The 15,044-nt window shown below is 41.3% G+C and overlaps 1 protein-coding gene across 1 annotated transcript in view; it reads right to left on the bottom strand.

The window, feature by feature from the left end:
- The window catches only part of LOC138145738 (connector enhancer of kinase suppressor of ras 2-like), a 558,854-nt gene extending 544,539 nt beyond the window's left edge, over positions 1-14,315 (bottom strand). The window contains exon 1 of the mRNA XM_069067369.1: positions 14,252-14,315. Coding sequence (XP_068923470.1) covers positions 14,252-14,315 — 64 coding nt within the window. The remainder of the gene's footprint in view (positions 1-14,251) is intronic.
- Between the last annotated feature and the right edge of the window lie 729 nt (positions 14,316-15,044).

Below are 15,044 nucleotides of genomic sequence, written 5' to 3'. Positions count from 1 at the left end.
CACAACATAGTTGTATGTTCAAGATAGCAAAGCTTAAGGGATATCATGGAAGAAATGTATGATAGGAAATGGAGGAGGGCTGGTTGTGAATTTAGAGCAAGGGATAAAAGGTGGACATCCAGAGTGGTGTACACTGCTGCCCAGGAGACAGTATGGTAAAATGGAAAGAGAACTGGTTTTGGAATAAGAAGATCTGGATCCCAAACTTGCCTTTGATGCTTACTGCATGTATGAACATGGGCAAGTCTCTTCCCCTCTCTGGACCTCAGTTTCCTCATTTGTAAAATGAGGATCATGGACTAGATGACCTCTGAGGTCCCTTCCAGTTCTTAGGTCTAGGAGCCAGTAACATAGAGGATGCCCTCTAGCACAATGTAGAGAATCTATGGGAGAACAAGGATAAGAATCATGCAGGACGAGAAGGTATGGATGAGTTGGGATCTGCATCAATGAAGCAAATATCTACAACTAGAAGAACACTGAACCAATGAAGCATATGGAAATCTATAGTTAATATATTTATGTATTCTATGCTTGGAAATACTAGATATCTTTTTTGGTGATGTAACAACTCATCTGTAAAAAAGGGATAGTGCCCTTCAACTCTAATATCAAGTCAGATAAAGTATAGAAAGCATTTTTCAAACCTTAAAGAACTATATAAATATGAATTATTGTTACTATTGTTATATGATCTATGATAAGCTATTAATCCTCTCAAGCTACTTATAGCAATTGGGCATGATTTAGATTTGAGTTCATAGGTGCAAAACACTGGAGGCAAAGATGATCTGGGTTAGGTTAGAGGGGTTTAGGACAAGGATAGGGTCAGGGAATCCCTCTCCTTGTTACCTTTAGGAATTCCCTACTCTTTCCCTAGGGTATAAGGAGGTTAATGGGGAGAAAGTCTTTGGCAATGTGGTATAATAGAAAGGACGTTGAACTTAGAAAATGGAAGAACTGGGTTTATATCTTACCATACTATGTGACATAGTGAAAGTCACCTCACCTCCCTAAGCCTCATATAAAAGGAGGGATATGGACTGGCTAATTGTGAAGGTTCCCTCCAGCTCAAAAATCCTGTGATTCCTAATTCATACCCCAACGTTAGTGAGGAAAAAAGGAGAGATATACACCAGACACGAAAGGGGGGCTAGCTACTGAGGCCAGATTCTGGATAGGCTTCTTTGGAGAGGAAACAGGTAACTACAGGAAAAGGTTACCTGAGGCTTATTTTATGTAATTGTTGACCTAAGTCATCACTCGCATCTCCACAGGCCAGCTAGGTGGCACAGTGGAGAGAATGCTTGACCTGGAATTGGGAATACAGGAGTTCAAATCCAGCCTCATACATAGCTATGTGACCCAGGATAAGTTATTTGTTTGTTTCAGTTTCCTCATCTGTAAAATAAAGATAAAAATAGTACCTACTTCAGAGTCATTGTGAGGATCACCTGAGATTAGAATTGTCAAGCACTTAACACAGCATACAGTACATAGCAAGCACTATATAAATATTGAGTATTACTATTATCTTTATCTCCACCTTATCTCCCTCCTTTTCACTCCTTTGCTGTTGCTACCCCTGGTTTTTAGCCTGGTCCTAAGGAAAGGGCATCTATTGAGACCTTCCCATATCCCTACATCTCTGTGCCTATATACCGGTACCTTCCTAAACTGGGGGCAATGGCATCATCAAGCTAGACAACTTGACACCTTTTCCCAGATATAAGGCTATACTCACCCTAATCATGCTTGACCTAGCCTGTGAGACAACCTTTTCCTTGACTTGGCAATATATTGATTTTTCTCTCCTCAAACAATACAGGTAAGGTCTTTATTTCCCAAAGTCTTTGCCATGGTCTTTGCATTGATTTTGCATAAATTGAAGTGAAATCCTTCTTTGAGTCACTCTTTTCCCTGGGTAGACTATGATGGGAGCTTTGAATGTGGCAGTATGAACTGCATTCAAAGTTTTGGACTACTATAGCTTTGTGACCTTTAATTCAATTCAATTCTGTACCCATTAATTAAACACCTGCTAAGTGCCAGCCACTGGGCTAGGTGCTGAGGAAACCATAAATGAACCCTGACCTCAAGGTGCTTAGAATATAGAATCATAAATATAGAGCTAGAAATTTTTGAGGTTCCCTCATTCAACCCCTCCATTTTACAGGAGAGGAAACTGAGACCCAAAGAAATTAAGTTGCTTTCCCAGCATCAGGCAGATAGTAAGTGCTAGAGGCAATATTCAAACTCAGGTTCTCAGACCCTCAAAGTTCTCACAATAGGACACTTTCTCTCTGAGTTTATGCTTTACTAGCCCTTATTATATACCTCCAGCATCATAAAATGCACAGTGCCCTAGCAGTGAACGATGGTGTCCCTCTTCTCTTCATCAGATTGATCCAATCCTATGGAATAATAACTTGGACTTGACAGAACATGTCCATATTCATCATTAGCTTTGATCCTTTGATCTAGTAGAATTTAAAGGAGAAAAAATTTCATTTCCTCTCTGTGCAAGACAAAAGAGTGCACCATTTTCTCCATCTCCTCATGAAGGCAAAGGTTGCACAGGTCCATTAGGAAAGGCAAGCTAGCCATAGAAGTTCCTCTGCCATGGACAAGGCCCTAATGAGTCTCATTAGGGAAGAGGGACAAACACTTAGGGCTGGGCAGATTGCTCACCACAGTCTGGTTTTTGTACTGACCACCTGGTATAGGATTTTTACAACAATTCCCCATTCCCCATTATCGGTAGCTGTCCAGGAAACCCTGGCCTTCTTAGTAGGCTGTATCAGAACTACTGTGCTAGGAGCAAAGATGTCACTGAGAAGGGTAAGCTGGGAGAGGTGATCAGGGCCAGCCTTGCAGGAATAATAGCTCAGTTCACCTCCTGTTTCCTCATGACTGGCTGATTGGAAAAGGGTTCTAAGAAGCATCCAGTACTGAATCTGTACCATGGTCATGACTGGCATGAGCTATGGGAATCAGAAACCCAGGTCTCAATCAATCCAAGTGCTATTTTTGAACTGAAGCAGTAAATGCCTCATTTCATTTCTCCAATTGGCCAATAAGGGCAATGTGGCAAGAATTTTGTTTTTGGCCTATGGTTGATGGTACAAATACTTTGTCTTAAGGGTGTGTGCGCGCACGCGCGCACACACACACACACACACACACACACACACTAATTCACCCAAGGCTTAAAGGTTTTTGTTATCTCTGAGCTTCCTTTGGCTTCCAAATCCAGCCAATATTTTGGCCTCTCCTATGACTTTTAGACACAGTGTTTTTCCAATTCTGAAATTCTCTTGCCTGTAGCAGACGGCCAAAGGATAGGGTTGGAGAGAACAAAGCTAAGAGATTACAAACTCAACACCCAGAAAACCTTGTCATATCTTGAGGTTCCTCACTGGGCCCACAATTTAAATAATTGTTTTAAAAGATTGCACAAAATGAGGTGGGGGGGGGGTTTCACCAGGACAGTTCCCACAAAGCAGGTAGTTGATTTTCAATGAAAAGCAAAAAGATTGAAAGGGATTCGCCAGAAGCTTGTGTGATGGGACTGCTAATGAGCCCCTGGCGTCACTGACAGCCCTGCTCCCTCTCCCTCCCTCCTTCCCCTCTTTTATGAGCCAGCTGGAAATCAGGGAATTACATGCTAAGGAAAACCCTTCATCTAAACATAGAATTATTCTGAACGAGGATCAATGCAGCCCAGCTAATCAGCTTACCAACTGAATTAATTTTGATTTTTTTTTTTTGCATTTCCAAGGCTTCATCTCCTGTTGAGACCTGAGAACTTTAGTCGTAATAATAATAATAATAATAAAAATTTGGTTGCATTGGTGAAAGGAGTGTTTATATATGAACAGTCATTTCTGAAAGCACCTTCCCTACCAGCTGCTCTGCAGATAATCATTGCGATCAATCAGTACTGACTCACAGTAACCTACTTCACATGAAGTTATTATCAGAAGGTGTACAGTCGAAGCAAAGGCCATTTTCTTTTTAAAAATCAGGCTTGGTGACCATGCTGTGCCCAGAAAATGTGTTTGTGCCATCAATTTTATGAAAAATATGTTTTTAGCAACTAAGGTTTGATTTTTTTTAATGCAATGTACTTGAAGATCAAAATAACATTACTAATCAGCTATAGACTATCTGACATCATTTCAGGAGTCATGTAATAATTTTTTGTGGCTTAATTCAGTTTTGAAATTCAATTCAATTTAACAAGCATATATTAAGTACCTCTTATGTACTAGGCACTGTACTATCTGCAAGAAATCCAAACACCAAAAATGAGAGTTCCTGCCTTCAAGGAGTTTACATTCTTCTGGAGGGAGGAATACAATATATACACTAGTAAGTCAATATGAGATCTATACAAAATAGCTACTGAGATGGAGGAATGCAGATATCCGGTTGGAAAGAACATTCTACTGGAAAATAGGAAACATCTCTTCCACTGGCTAGCTTTGTGACCTTGGCTAAGTTACTTCCCTTTTCTGGGCCTTGGATTTGTCCTCTATAAAAATGAGAGGACTGGACAAAATGATTCTTAAGATCCCTTACGGCTCTGATGTTCTAAGTGTTTTTAAAGGTTAAGTACAAATAAGGCCAGTGAAGAGGCTATCTATACAAATAAAATGTCTTTAGTTAAAAGGTTTAGTTAAAATTGGATTCACCTTGTAAGAAAACCGGGTGCTTTTCAGAAGAGTACACTTATTACTAAATGGTAGGCTGGACAGTAAACATGATGTCCCCAGGTACCTAATATGGATGCCCTGGTGCCATATTTTGTTCCTGCCCCCTGATCTCTCCCTAAGAAGTTTGGAGAGGCTCTCAAGGCCTGGATGTCTTCTGATGCCTCCACTGAGAGTGTTATTCTGCTCAGTTCTGATCAGTAACTGGGGATGTGGGAAATATTGGAATGGCTCTGCTGTCTCCAAGTCACCTTCAGTCTCCAGGCTGTTCTTAATCTTCATCCCAAGGAGATTCCTGGCATCCCTGAACATTCAGCACAATGTGGTAATTCGGGCCAAACAAGGACCAGACTAAAGCCACTTTATGATCTTTGGGATCAAAGGTGTTTCATCCATCAGACAAAGATTTATTGAGTATTTGTGGTATATCCAACTCTGTACTAGGTCATGTGTTGGGGGTAGAGGTAGAGGGATCTGACTCTGGACAAGGAACTTAGAATCTAGTTATGAATATAAAATTAATAAAGAAAAAAGAATTAGAGAAGCTTAGAGCTCAAAGATACTGTAGAGACCACTGAGTACAACTCATTTTACAGAAGAGGAAACTGGGGTCCAGAGAAAGGAAGGACTTACCTAAGGTCACACAGTAGGTGCCTTGACTCTTTTCTACTATGCCATGGTGCCTATAAACAAGTATCAGCGATTATGAAAGAGACAGTAAGAGTTGTAGTAGTCAGAGGCTGGAATGTCCTCCAGAGAAATAGAAGAAGACATTTAGTTCTCCTGGTAAAAAATGATGATGTTGAACAAGTCATTTCATTTCTCTGTGCCCAGGTTTCCACCTCCCTACAAAAAGACGATTGGACCAAATTTCAAAGCTCTTAACATACTCTAACACTAACATAAAATGAATGGAGACTTTCTAAAATCAAATTAAATACCTGAAAGCTGGAATTTTGTGTTAAAAATATGGCCCCCTTGTATCTTTCATTAGAACTTAATTCAGCAAAAGAAATGGCCCAAGGCTTCTAGTGCCAGAATCCATGTTAGCTGATCCTGGGAAAATCCATGAATACTTTTAGGTACCAATAATCTATTGCAAAAGCTTGGTCCCTTCTACCAAATCTCTTAGGAGATACAGTGATTAGATACCATTTTTGTATGTTCTCATGAACCCTAGAACATAGATCATATTTTTTTTAAAGAAGAAAGAATAGATTTCTAGGGATGGGTTTTAAAATACAATCAATTAAATCTGACAATCAGAGAAGAGTTGTAATAAGGTAACTGGTAGGTTTTGAAGTCCTCTCAATTCTACAACCTTCTCTCATGGTCTTCTCACATATGCTGAGGCATTTGATATAAATCACCGAGTGATATTATTAGTTTTTTTTGGTATAATTGCAATGATAAGAGTATATCTCAAAGAGAACAAGAAAAACTAACCTCTCATGAAATATAGAGGGAGAAGGAGGCAGGGGACTTGCTTTAGGCATCAAAGGGCCACTGCTCCAGTATGGTTCCCAAGTAACTTCTGGGGTAGGAGACTTTGAATTCTCCATTGCAATTATTTGTTGAAATTAGTTATTACATTTCCTCACAACTTGCCTTGGCCCTAAAACAAAATTGTGAGGTAAACCAAATTTGGTTTTTGTGCTCTCCCATCAATGCTTTGCATACTCTTTCCTTTCCCTTTCCCCTGTGCCCCCAAGTACCCATCCTGAAACCTGTCCCAGGAGGGCCATGATCTGTGAGATTAAGACTGACAATGGTTTAAGGTTGTTGTTCACAAATTGATTTGTACTTGAATTTGTATTTGATTCTGGAAGACCAAAATTTTTAAGACCAAAGGAATGAATTTCTCATGGTAGAACTTTAGGCCAGTAGAGGGAGATGTTTTGGGGACAAGCAATATTCAGATCACTTTGTGTACTGATAAAGCTGGCTTTAGCTATATACCTCCCTCTTTGAATGGGGGGTTCTGGAAGACCCAGAAGTTTTTAAAACCCAAAGGAATGAATTTCTAATTGTGGAATTTTAGGCCAATGGAGGGAGATGCTTTGGGACAAACAGCCCTCAAATCACCTTGCCTATCAATAAGGTTGCCTTTCTATACACATTTACCTATTGAATAGACACTATCATTTCAATCTGTCAAAACCAGATTAGCCATCTTGCTATTTAGCCATTACTCATACCAGCCAAATATTGTCCTTCAGCCTTTCTGGATATCTGAATGGAGGCCCAAATACAGAATGGAGGCCCAAATATACAGAAATGTCTCAATATTTTGATAGTTGATTATTGCCAGGTGGGCAACAGCAAAGCCAAGTAGGGTATTATGCAGAATTATCTAATGAACTTTTGTTCTGGGACCATCTAGATCAACAGCAAGATGGTTCAGGATGCTTCTGTTGACTCCTGAAAGGATGCTTTTTAATATAACACAAACTGATATTAAAGATTCTCTCTTTCTGGGATTATGAAGGACCCTTAAGATATGCTTCTGTGATTATGAGCTGCCCAACAGTAAATAAGAGAACTTTATAATAAAAGAAAGAAGTTATTATAACACCAGAGAGAACTTTATAATACCAGGGAGACTTGAGGGCCTGTTATTAATATCATACAGCAGTGAAACACTGACAGAGGTATCTCATTTGGAAGTCATTTTTAAAGAGGTAAAATAATCCTGTTAATCTTTAACCTTCAGTGATACAGTGCAAGGAAATTCCCACATCTCCAGTTAAGCTTAAGCCTTTCCTCTCTAGATTTATTGTCAAAATGCTTCCTTTCTTCAGGTTAACCATTAAAAGATTTAATAAACAACTACATAAAATCCTTGGTCTTCTGTACTCACGGCTTTCCCAGACTTCTCTCTGTCATTTCAATTCTTCTCACCATCCTTCCATCTTCTTTTTAGCCTGTGTCCATGAGACACTCTGGGGACAGCTATACTTTTATCAATAGATAACCACAACACTCCACCAAAATAGACCCATTGATCCAATTACTTTGATCTATCACAAAACTGACCATCACTGCCATATGAGAAAATTATTGTACCATAATCTATATTAGTCATGATTTTGAACATCTTAATTGAACGTACAACTGGAATCACTTAAGGCCTACTGATATGACTGAACAGCTGGCCTGGCTTCCATTGCTCACGATGGAAATGGAAAAGAATTTCCATCTCTAAGAGGGAAAATGAAGTGGCAAGGAGAAAAGAGGCAGAACCTAGGAAATGGCCACCACTGTATGGAAAAAATGGTTCATCTATATGAATAGATCCAGTACATGGCCAGTCATGCCTTTCAGTTAACCAACTGGTCATTAAAATGGAAAAACAAAAAATTAAATGACAAACAGCCAGCTCTGTGGCCAAATATGAGTACAGTCATACTTTTTTTTTTTTGCCTGTGAGTCAGCACAGTAGCTGCGGAGGACAGACCTAATCAAGAGCTCAGTGAAAGCATCAGACATGGTCTCTGTCCCCAAACAAGCAGGCTTCTTTCCTTTGTTAAGGTTAATGGCAAATTGGTGGCCCATGGTAACTGGCTTTTAATTGTGATATGAGTGACAAACTTAGAAAGATACTTCTTTTCAAAGAGAGACCCTCTCCATGGGTGTGGTGGTTTTTTTTTTAAAGATATTCACAAATCGCACTTTCTTGCTTGGGGTCACAGTTTATTGGATCCCCTCACTGAGGAAAATCTACTTATTTATAAGACCAGGCCATTCATGTTTACTGGATTTTTAAAAATTGGGTCCTTTGGGGAGGTGGGTATTGTCAGAGGCCACAAGTACAGAAGTAAAACATCAATTAAAAATAAAACAATGAATAAACATAGCAGGAATATATACATACATATACATATACACATATACATACACTCTGGCCAACTCTCAATTAATTCCATTGCATTTGCCATAGGAAACCTCTAACAGTGAGACGGCTTTCCCCTACTTGTCCCTCCCTTACTCTGTCCTCTGCCCTCCTCCCTGCCCTTCCAATATGCCTTTGAGACTCTTGCTATCACAAATGTGTACTTAAAGAATATTTTAATATGTTTTAACCCAAACAAAACATTTTCTGTAAGGTAAATTTACTATAAAAATAAATGTGGCTTTTCAAGATCTTTGGATTATTTGATGTTTTGGACTATCTATGCATACATATATATTATATGTGTTATATATGTATACATATAATGATACGTACTTCCCTAGTCCAGTATCACAAATAATTGAGAGTTGGATGCATTTTAAGTCAACCTTAAAATGTGACTCAGCTGAAAATCCTTGGTTTGCTTTAGAAAAGGAGAAGGGAATCCTGTAATAATGTGTCCCCCGGTACCCGATCTCTTCATTCTTCTTGTACTTCTCCCATATATTTCAGGGTCAGCTGCTGACCCTCACACTTTGTTACCTCCTTCTTTTTTCTTGCAGGTTGCAAGTTAGAGCCAATTTGAGCAGCAAGTGTAGAAGCTCCCTGTCCCAACTTTGGTATCTACATATAAATGAGAAGGGGTTGGGATGGGGAAGAACAATTCAAACCTACCTTCTCTTCTTCACCCTAGGAAGACACTTCCATTCTATTTGTAACCCTAGATAATAGTAGATATATTGGAAGGGCAATTAAACATATGTAAATGAAACATTTAAATAATGAGGGTAGACAGTGCTGTTCAGTAGTTTCAGTCATGTTCAACTCCTCATGAGCCCATTTGGGGTTTTCTTGGTAAAGATACTGGAGTGGTTTGCCATTTTCTTCTCCAGCTCATTTTACAGATGAGGAAACTGAGGCAAACAAGGATAAGTGACTTGCCCAGGATCACACAGCTAGTGAGTGTCTGAAGTCAGATTTGAACTCAGGTCTTCCTGACTCCAGGCCCAGCATTCTATCCACTGTGCCACCTAGCTGCTCCAGACACTACTAGCACCCCCCATCAGACTATGAGATCTTTCAAGGGCAAGGACTCTGCCCTGCTTGATCTTTGTTTATTATGTGGTGTTCTGAACATAGTAAAAACTAAATATTTGTAGAAGGTAAAATATTGTCTATTTACTGGATGTAACAGAAATCTGATCTACTTTGTATTTTTTTAAGTATTGCTAGTTGCTGATCAACCTTCTTCATCCCCATCCCCTTCTTGGTGAAAACCCTAGGTTGCTAGTAGGATTTAATCAGTATCTGCTATTATCATTGAATATGATAATTGCTCTCATTTCTATTGCACTTTAGAGTTTACAGAGTGCTTCCTTCACAACCATCCTGTGAGGTAGGGGATTAGGGGATTATCAACCCTATTCATGGAAAAAATTGAGACTGAAAGATTGTGACTTGCCAAGTTCCCATAGATAGCAAGGGGGTAGGCAAAATTTGAACTCAGGTCTTTTGACACTTAAAAGGACATCAGACTGAATCAAAGTCCTCAGACCCTCAGCTTTTCTTGGTACATCTTGGTACATGAACATATTACCATTCTAGCTAAGGAGTCATTGTCATTAACAAAGGATAAAGAATATTGCTGCATCTTTTGGTACAACTGCCATGGCTAGGTCCTGTCTTTATATTCCTAGCAGTCTTCCACTTAGCATTGATGCTAGGATAAAGGGACTGTAGGATTTGGAGCTGGAAGGACCCTTGGAAATCATCTAGTCTACCCTCTTCCATTTTATAGAGAAAAACAGTGAGACCCAAAGAGGAGAAAGTAACTCAGACACAGTCATATAACTTATAAATAGCAGACCAGCTTTTGCATGTAGATCCTTTGACTCCAAATCAAAGGCTCTTTCTCCTTTCCCAACATGCTTCCCTACATATACTGTAGTAAAAGAACAGTTAGAATCCAGAGGAAAAACCAAAGCATCATGTTTCAACCTCTTCCTCAACTACCAAATCTTTGCCCATAAGGATTAGCAAATAGCTAAAGAGAATGGGTTAAATTTGATCTGCCCATTCTTGGGTGAGGGAGCTAATAAAAACTGCAGAAGACAAGCTAGCAGGAGCAATAAGAGATGCAATAGGTTTGGAAAAATCCCACATTCAAATTAACAATTTACAAAGCACTTTCACATTTCTGATTTCATTTGGTCCTCCAATTCCTACTAGGGAGGCAGAGCAGGGATTATCATTACTATTTGACAGATGAGGAAACTGATCTTTGAAGAATAAGTGATGTGACTTGTTCAAGGTCACATAGGTAGTAAATAACAGGACTTGAAGCCACCATTTCTCCTGACTGAGTCTAGTATTCTTTCCATTCCAATGTTAGTCTCTAACAGGAAATGACTGTGATTAAGGGGAAAACAGCCCAGACATTGCTTATTAACTGCATTTCTTTTAAAACAGGCAAATGAAACCAGCCTGTAAACATTTTCTTGACCACACATAATATATGCCACTGGGAAAGAAATGTACCTTTTAACTGTAGCTTTTACTTAATTAATTCACTATTGGGTATAACACAAGAACAAGGCTTCAATTATTTTTCCCCCTGGCATATGCTGGACACACAGTAGGTGTTAAATAAATCCCTAGCAACAACCTGATGATTGGCATTAGGCAATCAAATTTCTGGTTCTTGAGAGATCTTTCTAGTTCTAGCTCTAGCTCTCCCTGGGCAAAGGGGAGGGGGGAAGGAAGGAGGGAAGGCTCTTCTGCTAGACTCCTTATTTCAGTACCTACCACCTGTATTACACAAGGACATATGTAGCTGAGACAGTCTGGTCAAATGCTCTGCAACCCCTTAAATTAATCTCTATACTCTTGTTCTTACACCATCCTTATGAAGGAAGAGGGAGAGGGAGAAAAAAAGCAAAACAAACCAAAGCAAAATGCCACACAGTTGTCTGTGCCAGGGCGACCTGGTTGTAAAAAGCAGGTTTCTGACTGAGTGCCAAGGTTCAATGGCCTTAAACCTGAAGGAGGACCCAATTTTGGAAGCAGACAGCAGAACATTTCATGGTCTATATCTAGGTCACTCGAGGAAATGCTGACTTTTCACGGCATAGCCACAGCTCTGAAATAAATCCATTTAAACAAGGAGGAACAGCCAGGCTGGGTCACATTATAATGTACTGGGGTGCCTTGTCAGGCTTGGGAATCTATTTACAAGGTAAATCCTTCTGAGTGGGTTATCCCACAGTGATTCCTACAGAGACAGTAGGTATCATTGGAATAGGGCGCTTCATCCTGATTAGTAATGAAACGACCATCTGCCAAGCAAAATCAGGCAGTAAAGTGGCGCTAATCAGGAAGATGGCAGCAAAGTTAGTTCTGAACTAATTGTCCTTCTGTTAAGTGAGGAGCAAAGGCATACTGGCACTAGTGAGGCTTCAGATGCCCCCTGGAAGCACTATTTCAAAATATATATTACTACTATTTAGGAGGCAAAGGGTATAGCCAGGGGTGCTTGGAATACTGCAATCAGAGTGCTAACAAAAATCACATATCCATTTTAGAATAGCTAAAACATGGGTAGTTTATTTCTGCTTTAACCCACATTTACAAACTTCTTAGGCAGTGCTGGGAGGCTGCCTGAGACTTTTATGTAATAGGTGATATGCAGCTGATATGTTGAAAGCCTGAAGGTGAGGTTTCCTGAGATGAGAAATGTAGTTCCTATGAGTCCTAGAAGATTGGGACTGAAGAACATAATAGTAAAATTCTTTATGGAAAAACCACAGCCCAGTTGTCCTTTGGCAATGGGCAAACCAAGTGAGAGAGAGCAAGTTGGGCAAATTCTCCAATCTAGACAAGTCTGTTACCTAGGATTTCATTTCATCCATTACTGAGGATTTCATGGCATCAGCTCCAGAGGTGTCAACACAGGTTTGGCAATATAGCAACAAGTATGATTTAATTCACCAGCCATATATCACATTATTACTCTAGATTGTGACTCACCATTTACATTCATCTGCAATAATCCTCCCTTTTTCTTTCTTCCCCCCCTCCCCACTGCCCTGAGGTTAGAGGAATACAAGAAATGCTGCCAAATTGGGAGGGGGGGCTTCTCTTCTGGTGATGCAGGATGGGTTCCCACTTCTGTGACTGCAAACCTAGGTACCTAATACTTGGGGCCCTACCACTACAGTGATTTGACAGCTAAAAAGGCTAAGGAAACCAGCTCCCCCCCCCACTTTGTTCATGTCCCCAGAAGCCAGGATTAGAGAGATAAGGGTACAAGTTGGAGAAGGGGGGAGGTGGCTAGGACCCACACCTTGAAGTCATATTTCAGGGCACTGAAGCACACCTTAGATCAGGATGACTGGCTCTGATGCCTTTTCTGAAGACTAGAAAGTCACAGTCCTGCAGAGGCTTCAAACTGCCTCAGAGGGCAGGTGGCTTTTGACACATCTCAGGCTAGCACGCATGTAAAAATTTCCACTTGGGGCCTTCTCCTCAAAACAGACTCTTCTCACCCGCTCTTCTCCCTCCCCACTCCTCCAGCTTTCTATAGCAGAAAAGAGACGGGATTATACAGCGCACTTCAACAGAAACAATTTTTAAACATGCCAAGAAAGTAGATTTCTCTCAAGGTCCTTATTTCCCCCATTTGAAAATACTGCCTTGTGATTCTGCTGGAGTCTAACAGCGACTTTCACCCTTTTCTAACCATTTTGTAGGTAAGGTGCTTCCAGCCAGACAGCTAAAGGGAATACTTTCTCTTTTCCTGCCTACGTGTTGGAAACTACAAGGTATAGCTAAGTCCCTGTGCCTGTTAAGTTGTCTTAAGGAGTTTCCCGATGGAGATGTTCTCTGAGCTCAGACTGACTGCCCCTTGGCTCTGTATAGCGCACCCCTTATATGGTAAAGACTGCACTGTCCACGGTACTAAAGATCGCTACTGAAATGTACGCGTTTTCAAAAGGGAGCCACGCAAACCCTGGGGCGAGGGAGATAGAGGGACAGAGAGACTCAGAGACACGGAGAGAGGGAGACAGAGACACAGAGAGAAAGGCCAGGGAATTGAGCATTCCCATGGCATTTCCCATCAGTCAGATGCCCCGATTGCGGGCAGCGAGTCCCTCAGCATTCTCAGGATCCTGCCCTGAAACTCGGCACAAGTCCTGCAGACATGCATGACCACTGCATCGCATCACCTGATTGAAGAGGCTGCCGAGCTCGTCTAAAGGGACTAGAAGCCAAGCAGACGGGGGACAGACAGGGATGTGCGTGCAGCACAGAGGGAAGTGTTGAGATAGGCACATTGGAGAGGCATGTCTGCGTCTGTACCCCAAAGCGTTCCATGCCCCCTCAGCACCTTCCCCAATGGCTTTCAGCAGCACGCTTTCTCCCTCAGCCAGCCCCGAGAAGCCTCGGTTCAATCACTCAGGTTGGGGAGGAAACACCAGCTGAAACAGCATATGGGGTTGGTGTCAGTTCTAAGTGAACTAACTAGTGCCCCAAAACAAGCCACCCACCCCACGGAAGCCCAGAAGCTCATCGCACACAGGCAGCAACACACACACACACACACACACACACACACACACACAATATGTGGAGAAAACGGTCGTACCTTTCAGCCAATCCGCCACTTGCTTAGGCAGCCACTTGCTAATAGGCTCCATGACCAGAGCCATCGTGAGATGACTTTCTCACTCCTACCAAGATGAGAGAAGGAGGAGAGAGCGTCTTCCTTCCTCAGAGCATGGCTCGGAGGTGAGGGCTGGAGAGATCTGACAATGCAGCCCAAAGAGGAGATGGTGCCGTGTCCCTCTAGGTTCCTCCTGCACTGATTCAGTAATGTATAAAATTACACACTGATCAGCTCTAGCCCCTCCCCCCACTGCACGCAGCCTGCAACAGACTGGAGCGCACTGAATCAGGAAATGGTGCAGTATGTATACCCTTACTACAAGAGTCTGTCCAACCCCCTTGCCACTCACATCCCAGACAGATCACATTGGAGAACCCCTCCCAGAGGGGAGGCCATGCCCAGAACTGTCTGTCTGTCTGCAGCTTTCTCCTTCCAATCAGCTCCAGGTCCCGAGGAAAACAGCACAACTAGAACTTGGTGACTGCTTGTCTGGGCTTCGCAGCAAATCTGCTGACTGTCACTCAAATGAAAGGGAAGATAGAAATCTCATCATTCAGTTGGCATCGCCCATAACACTGGGCACTTCAGTCTTGATAATGCAGAATGCTGTCGGAAGCTTGGAGTCCATGACCCTAATTTGAATCTCAAAATGAATATTAGATTCAGTACTCAACACCTGTGAGAAATAAAGAGATAAAACTCAGTTTTAGAAGTGCAGTCCACTCTATCAGTGCCCCTTCTCCTTTCTAACCTCTTCTTACCTTCCCCACCA

This window comes from Petaurus breviceps, unplaced genomic scaffold, assembly GCF_028583685.1.
Source record: "Petaurus breviceps papuanus isolate PSGF00001 unplaced genomic scaffold, PetGlider_PUasm1.0 90747, whole genome shotgun sequence".
Classification (NCBI taxonomy): domain Eukaryota; kingdom Metazoa; phylum Chordata; class Mammalia; order Diprotodontia; family Petauridae; genus Petaurus; species Petaurus breviceps.
Note: the sequence above shows the minus strand (reverse complement) of the source record. Positions and strands in the feature narration are given on the sequence as shown.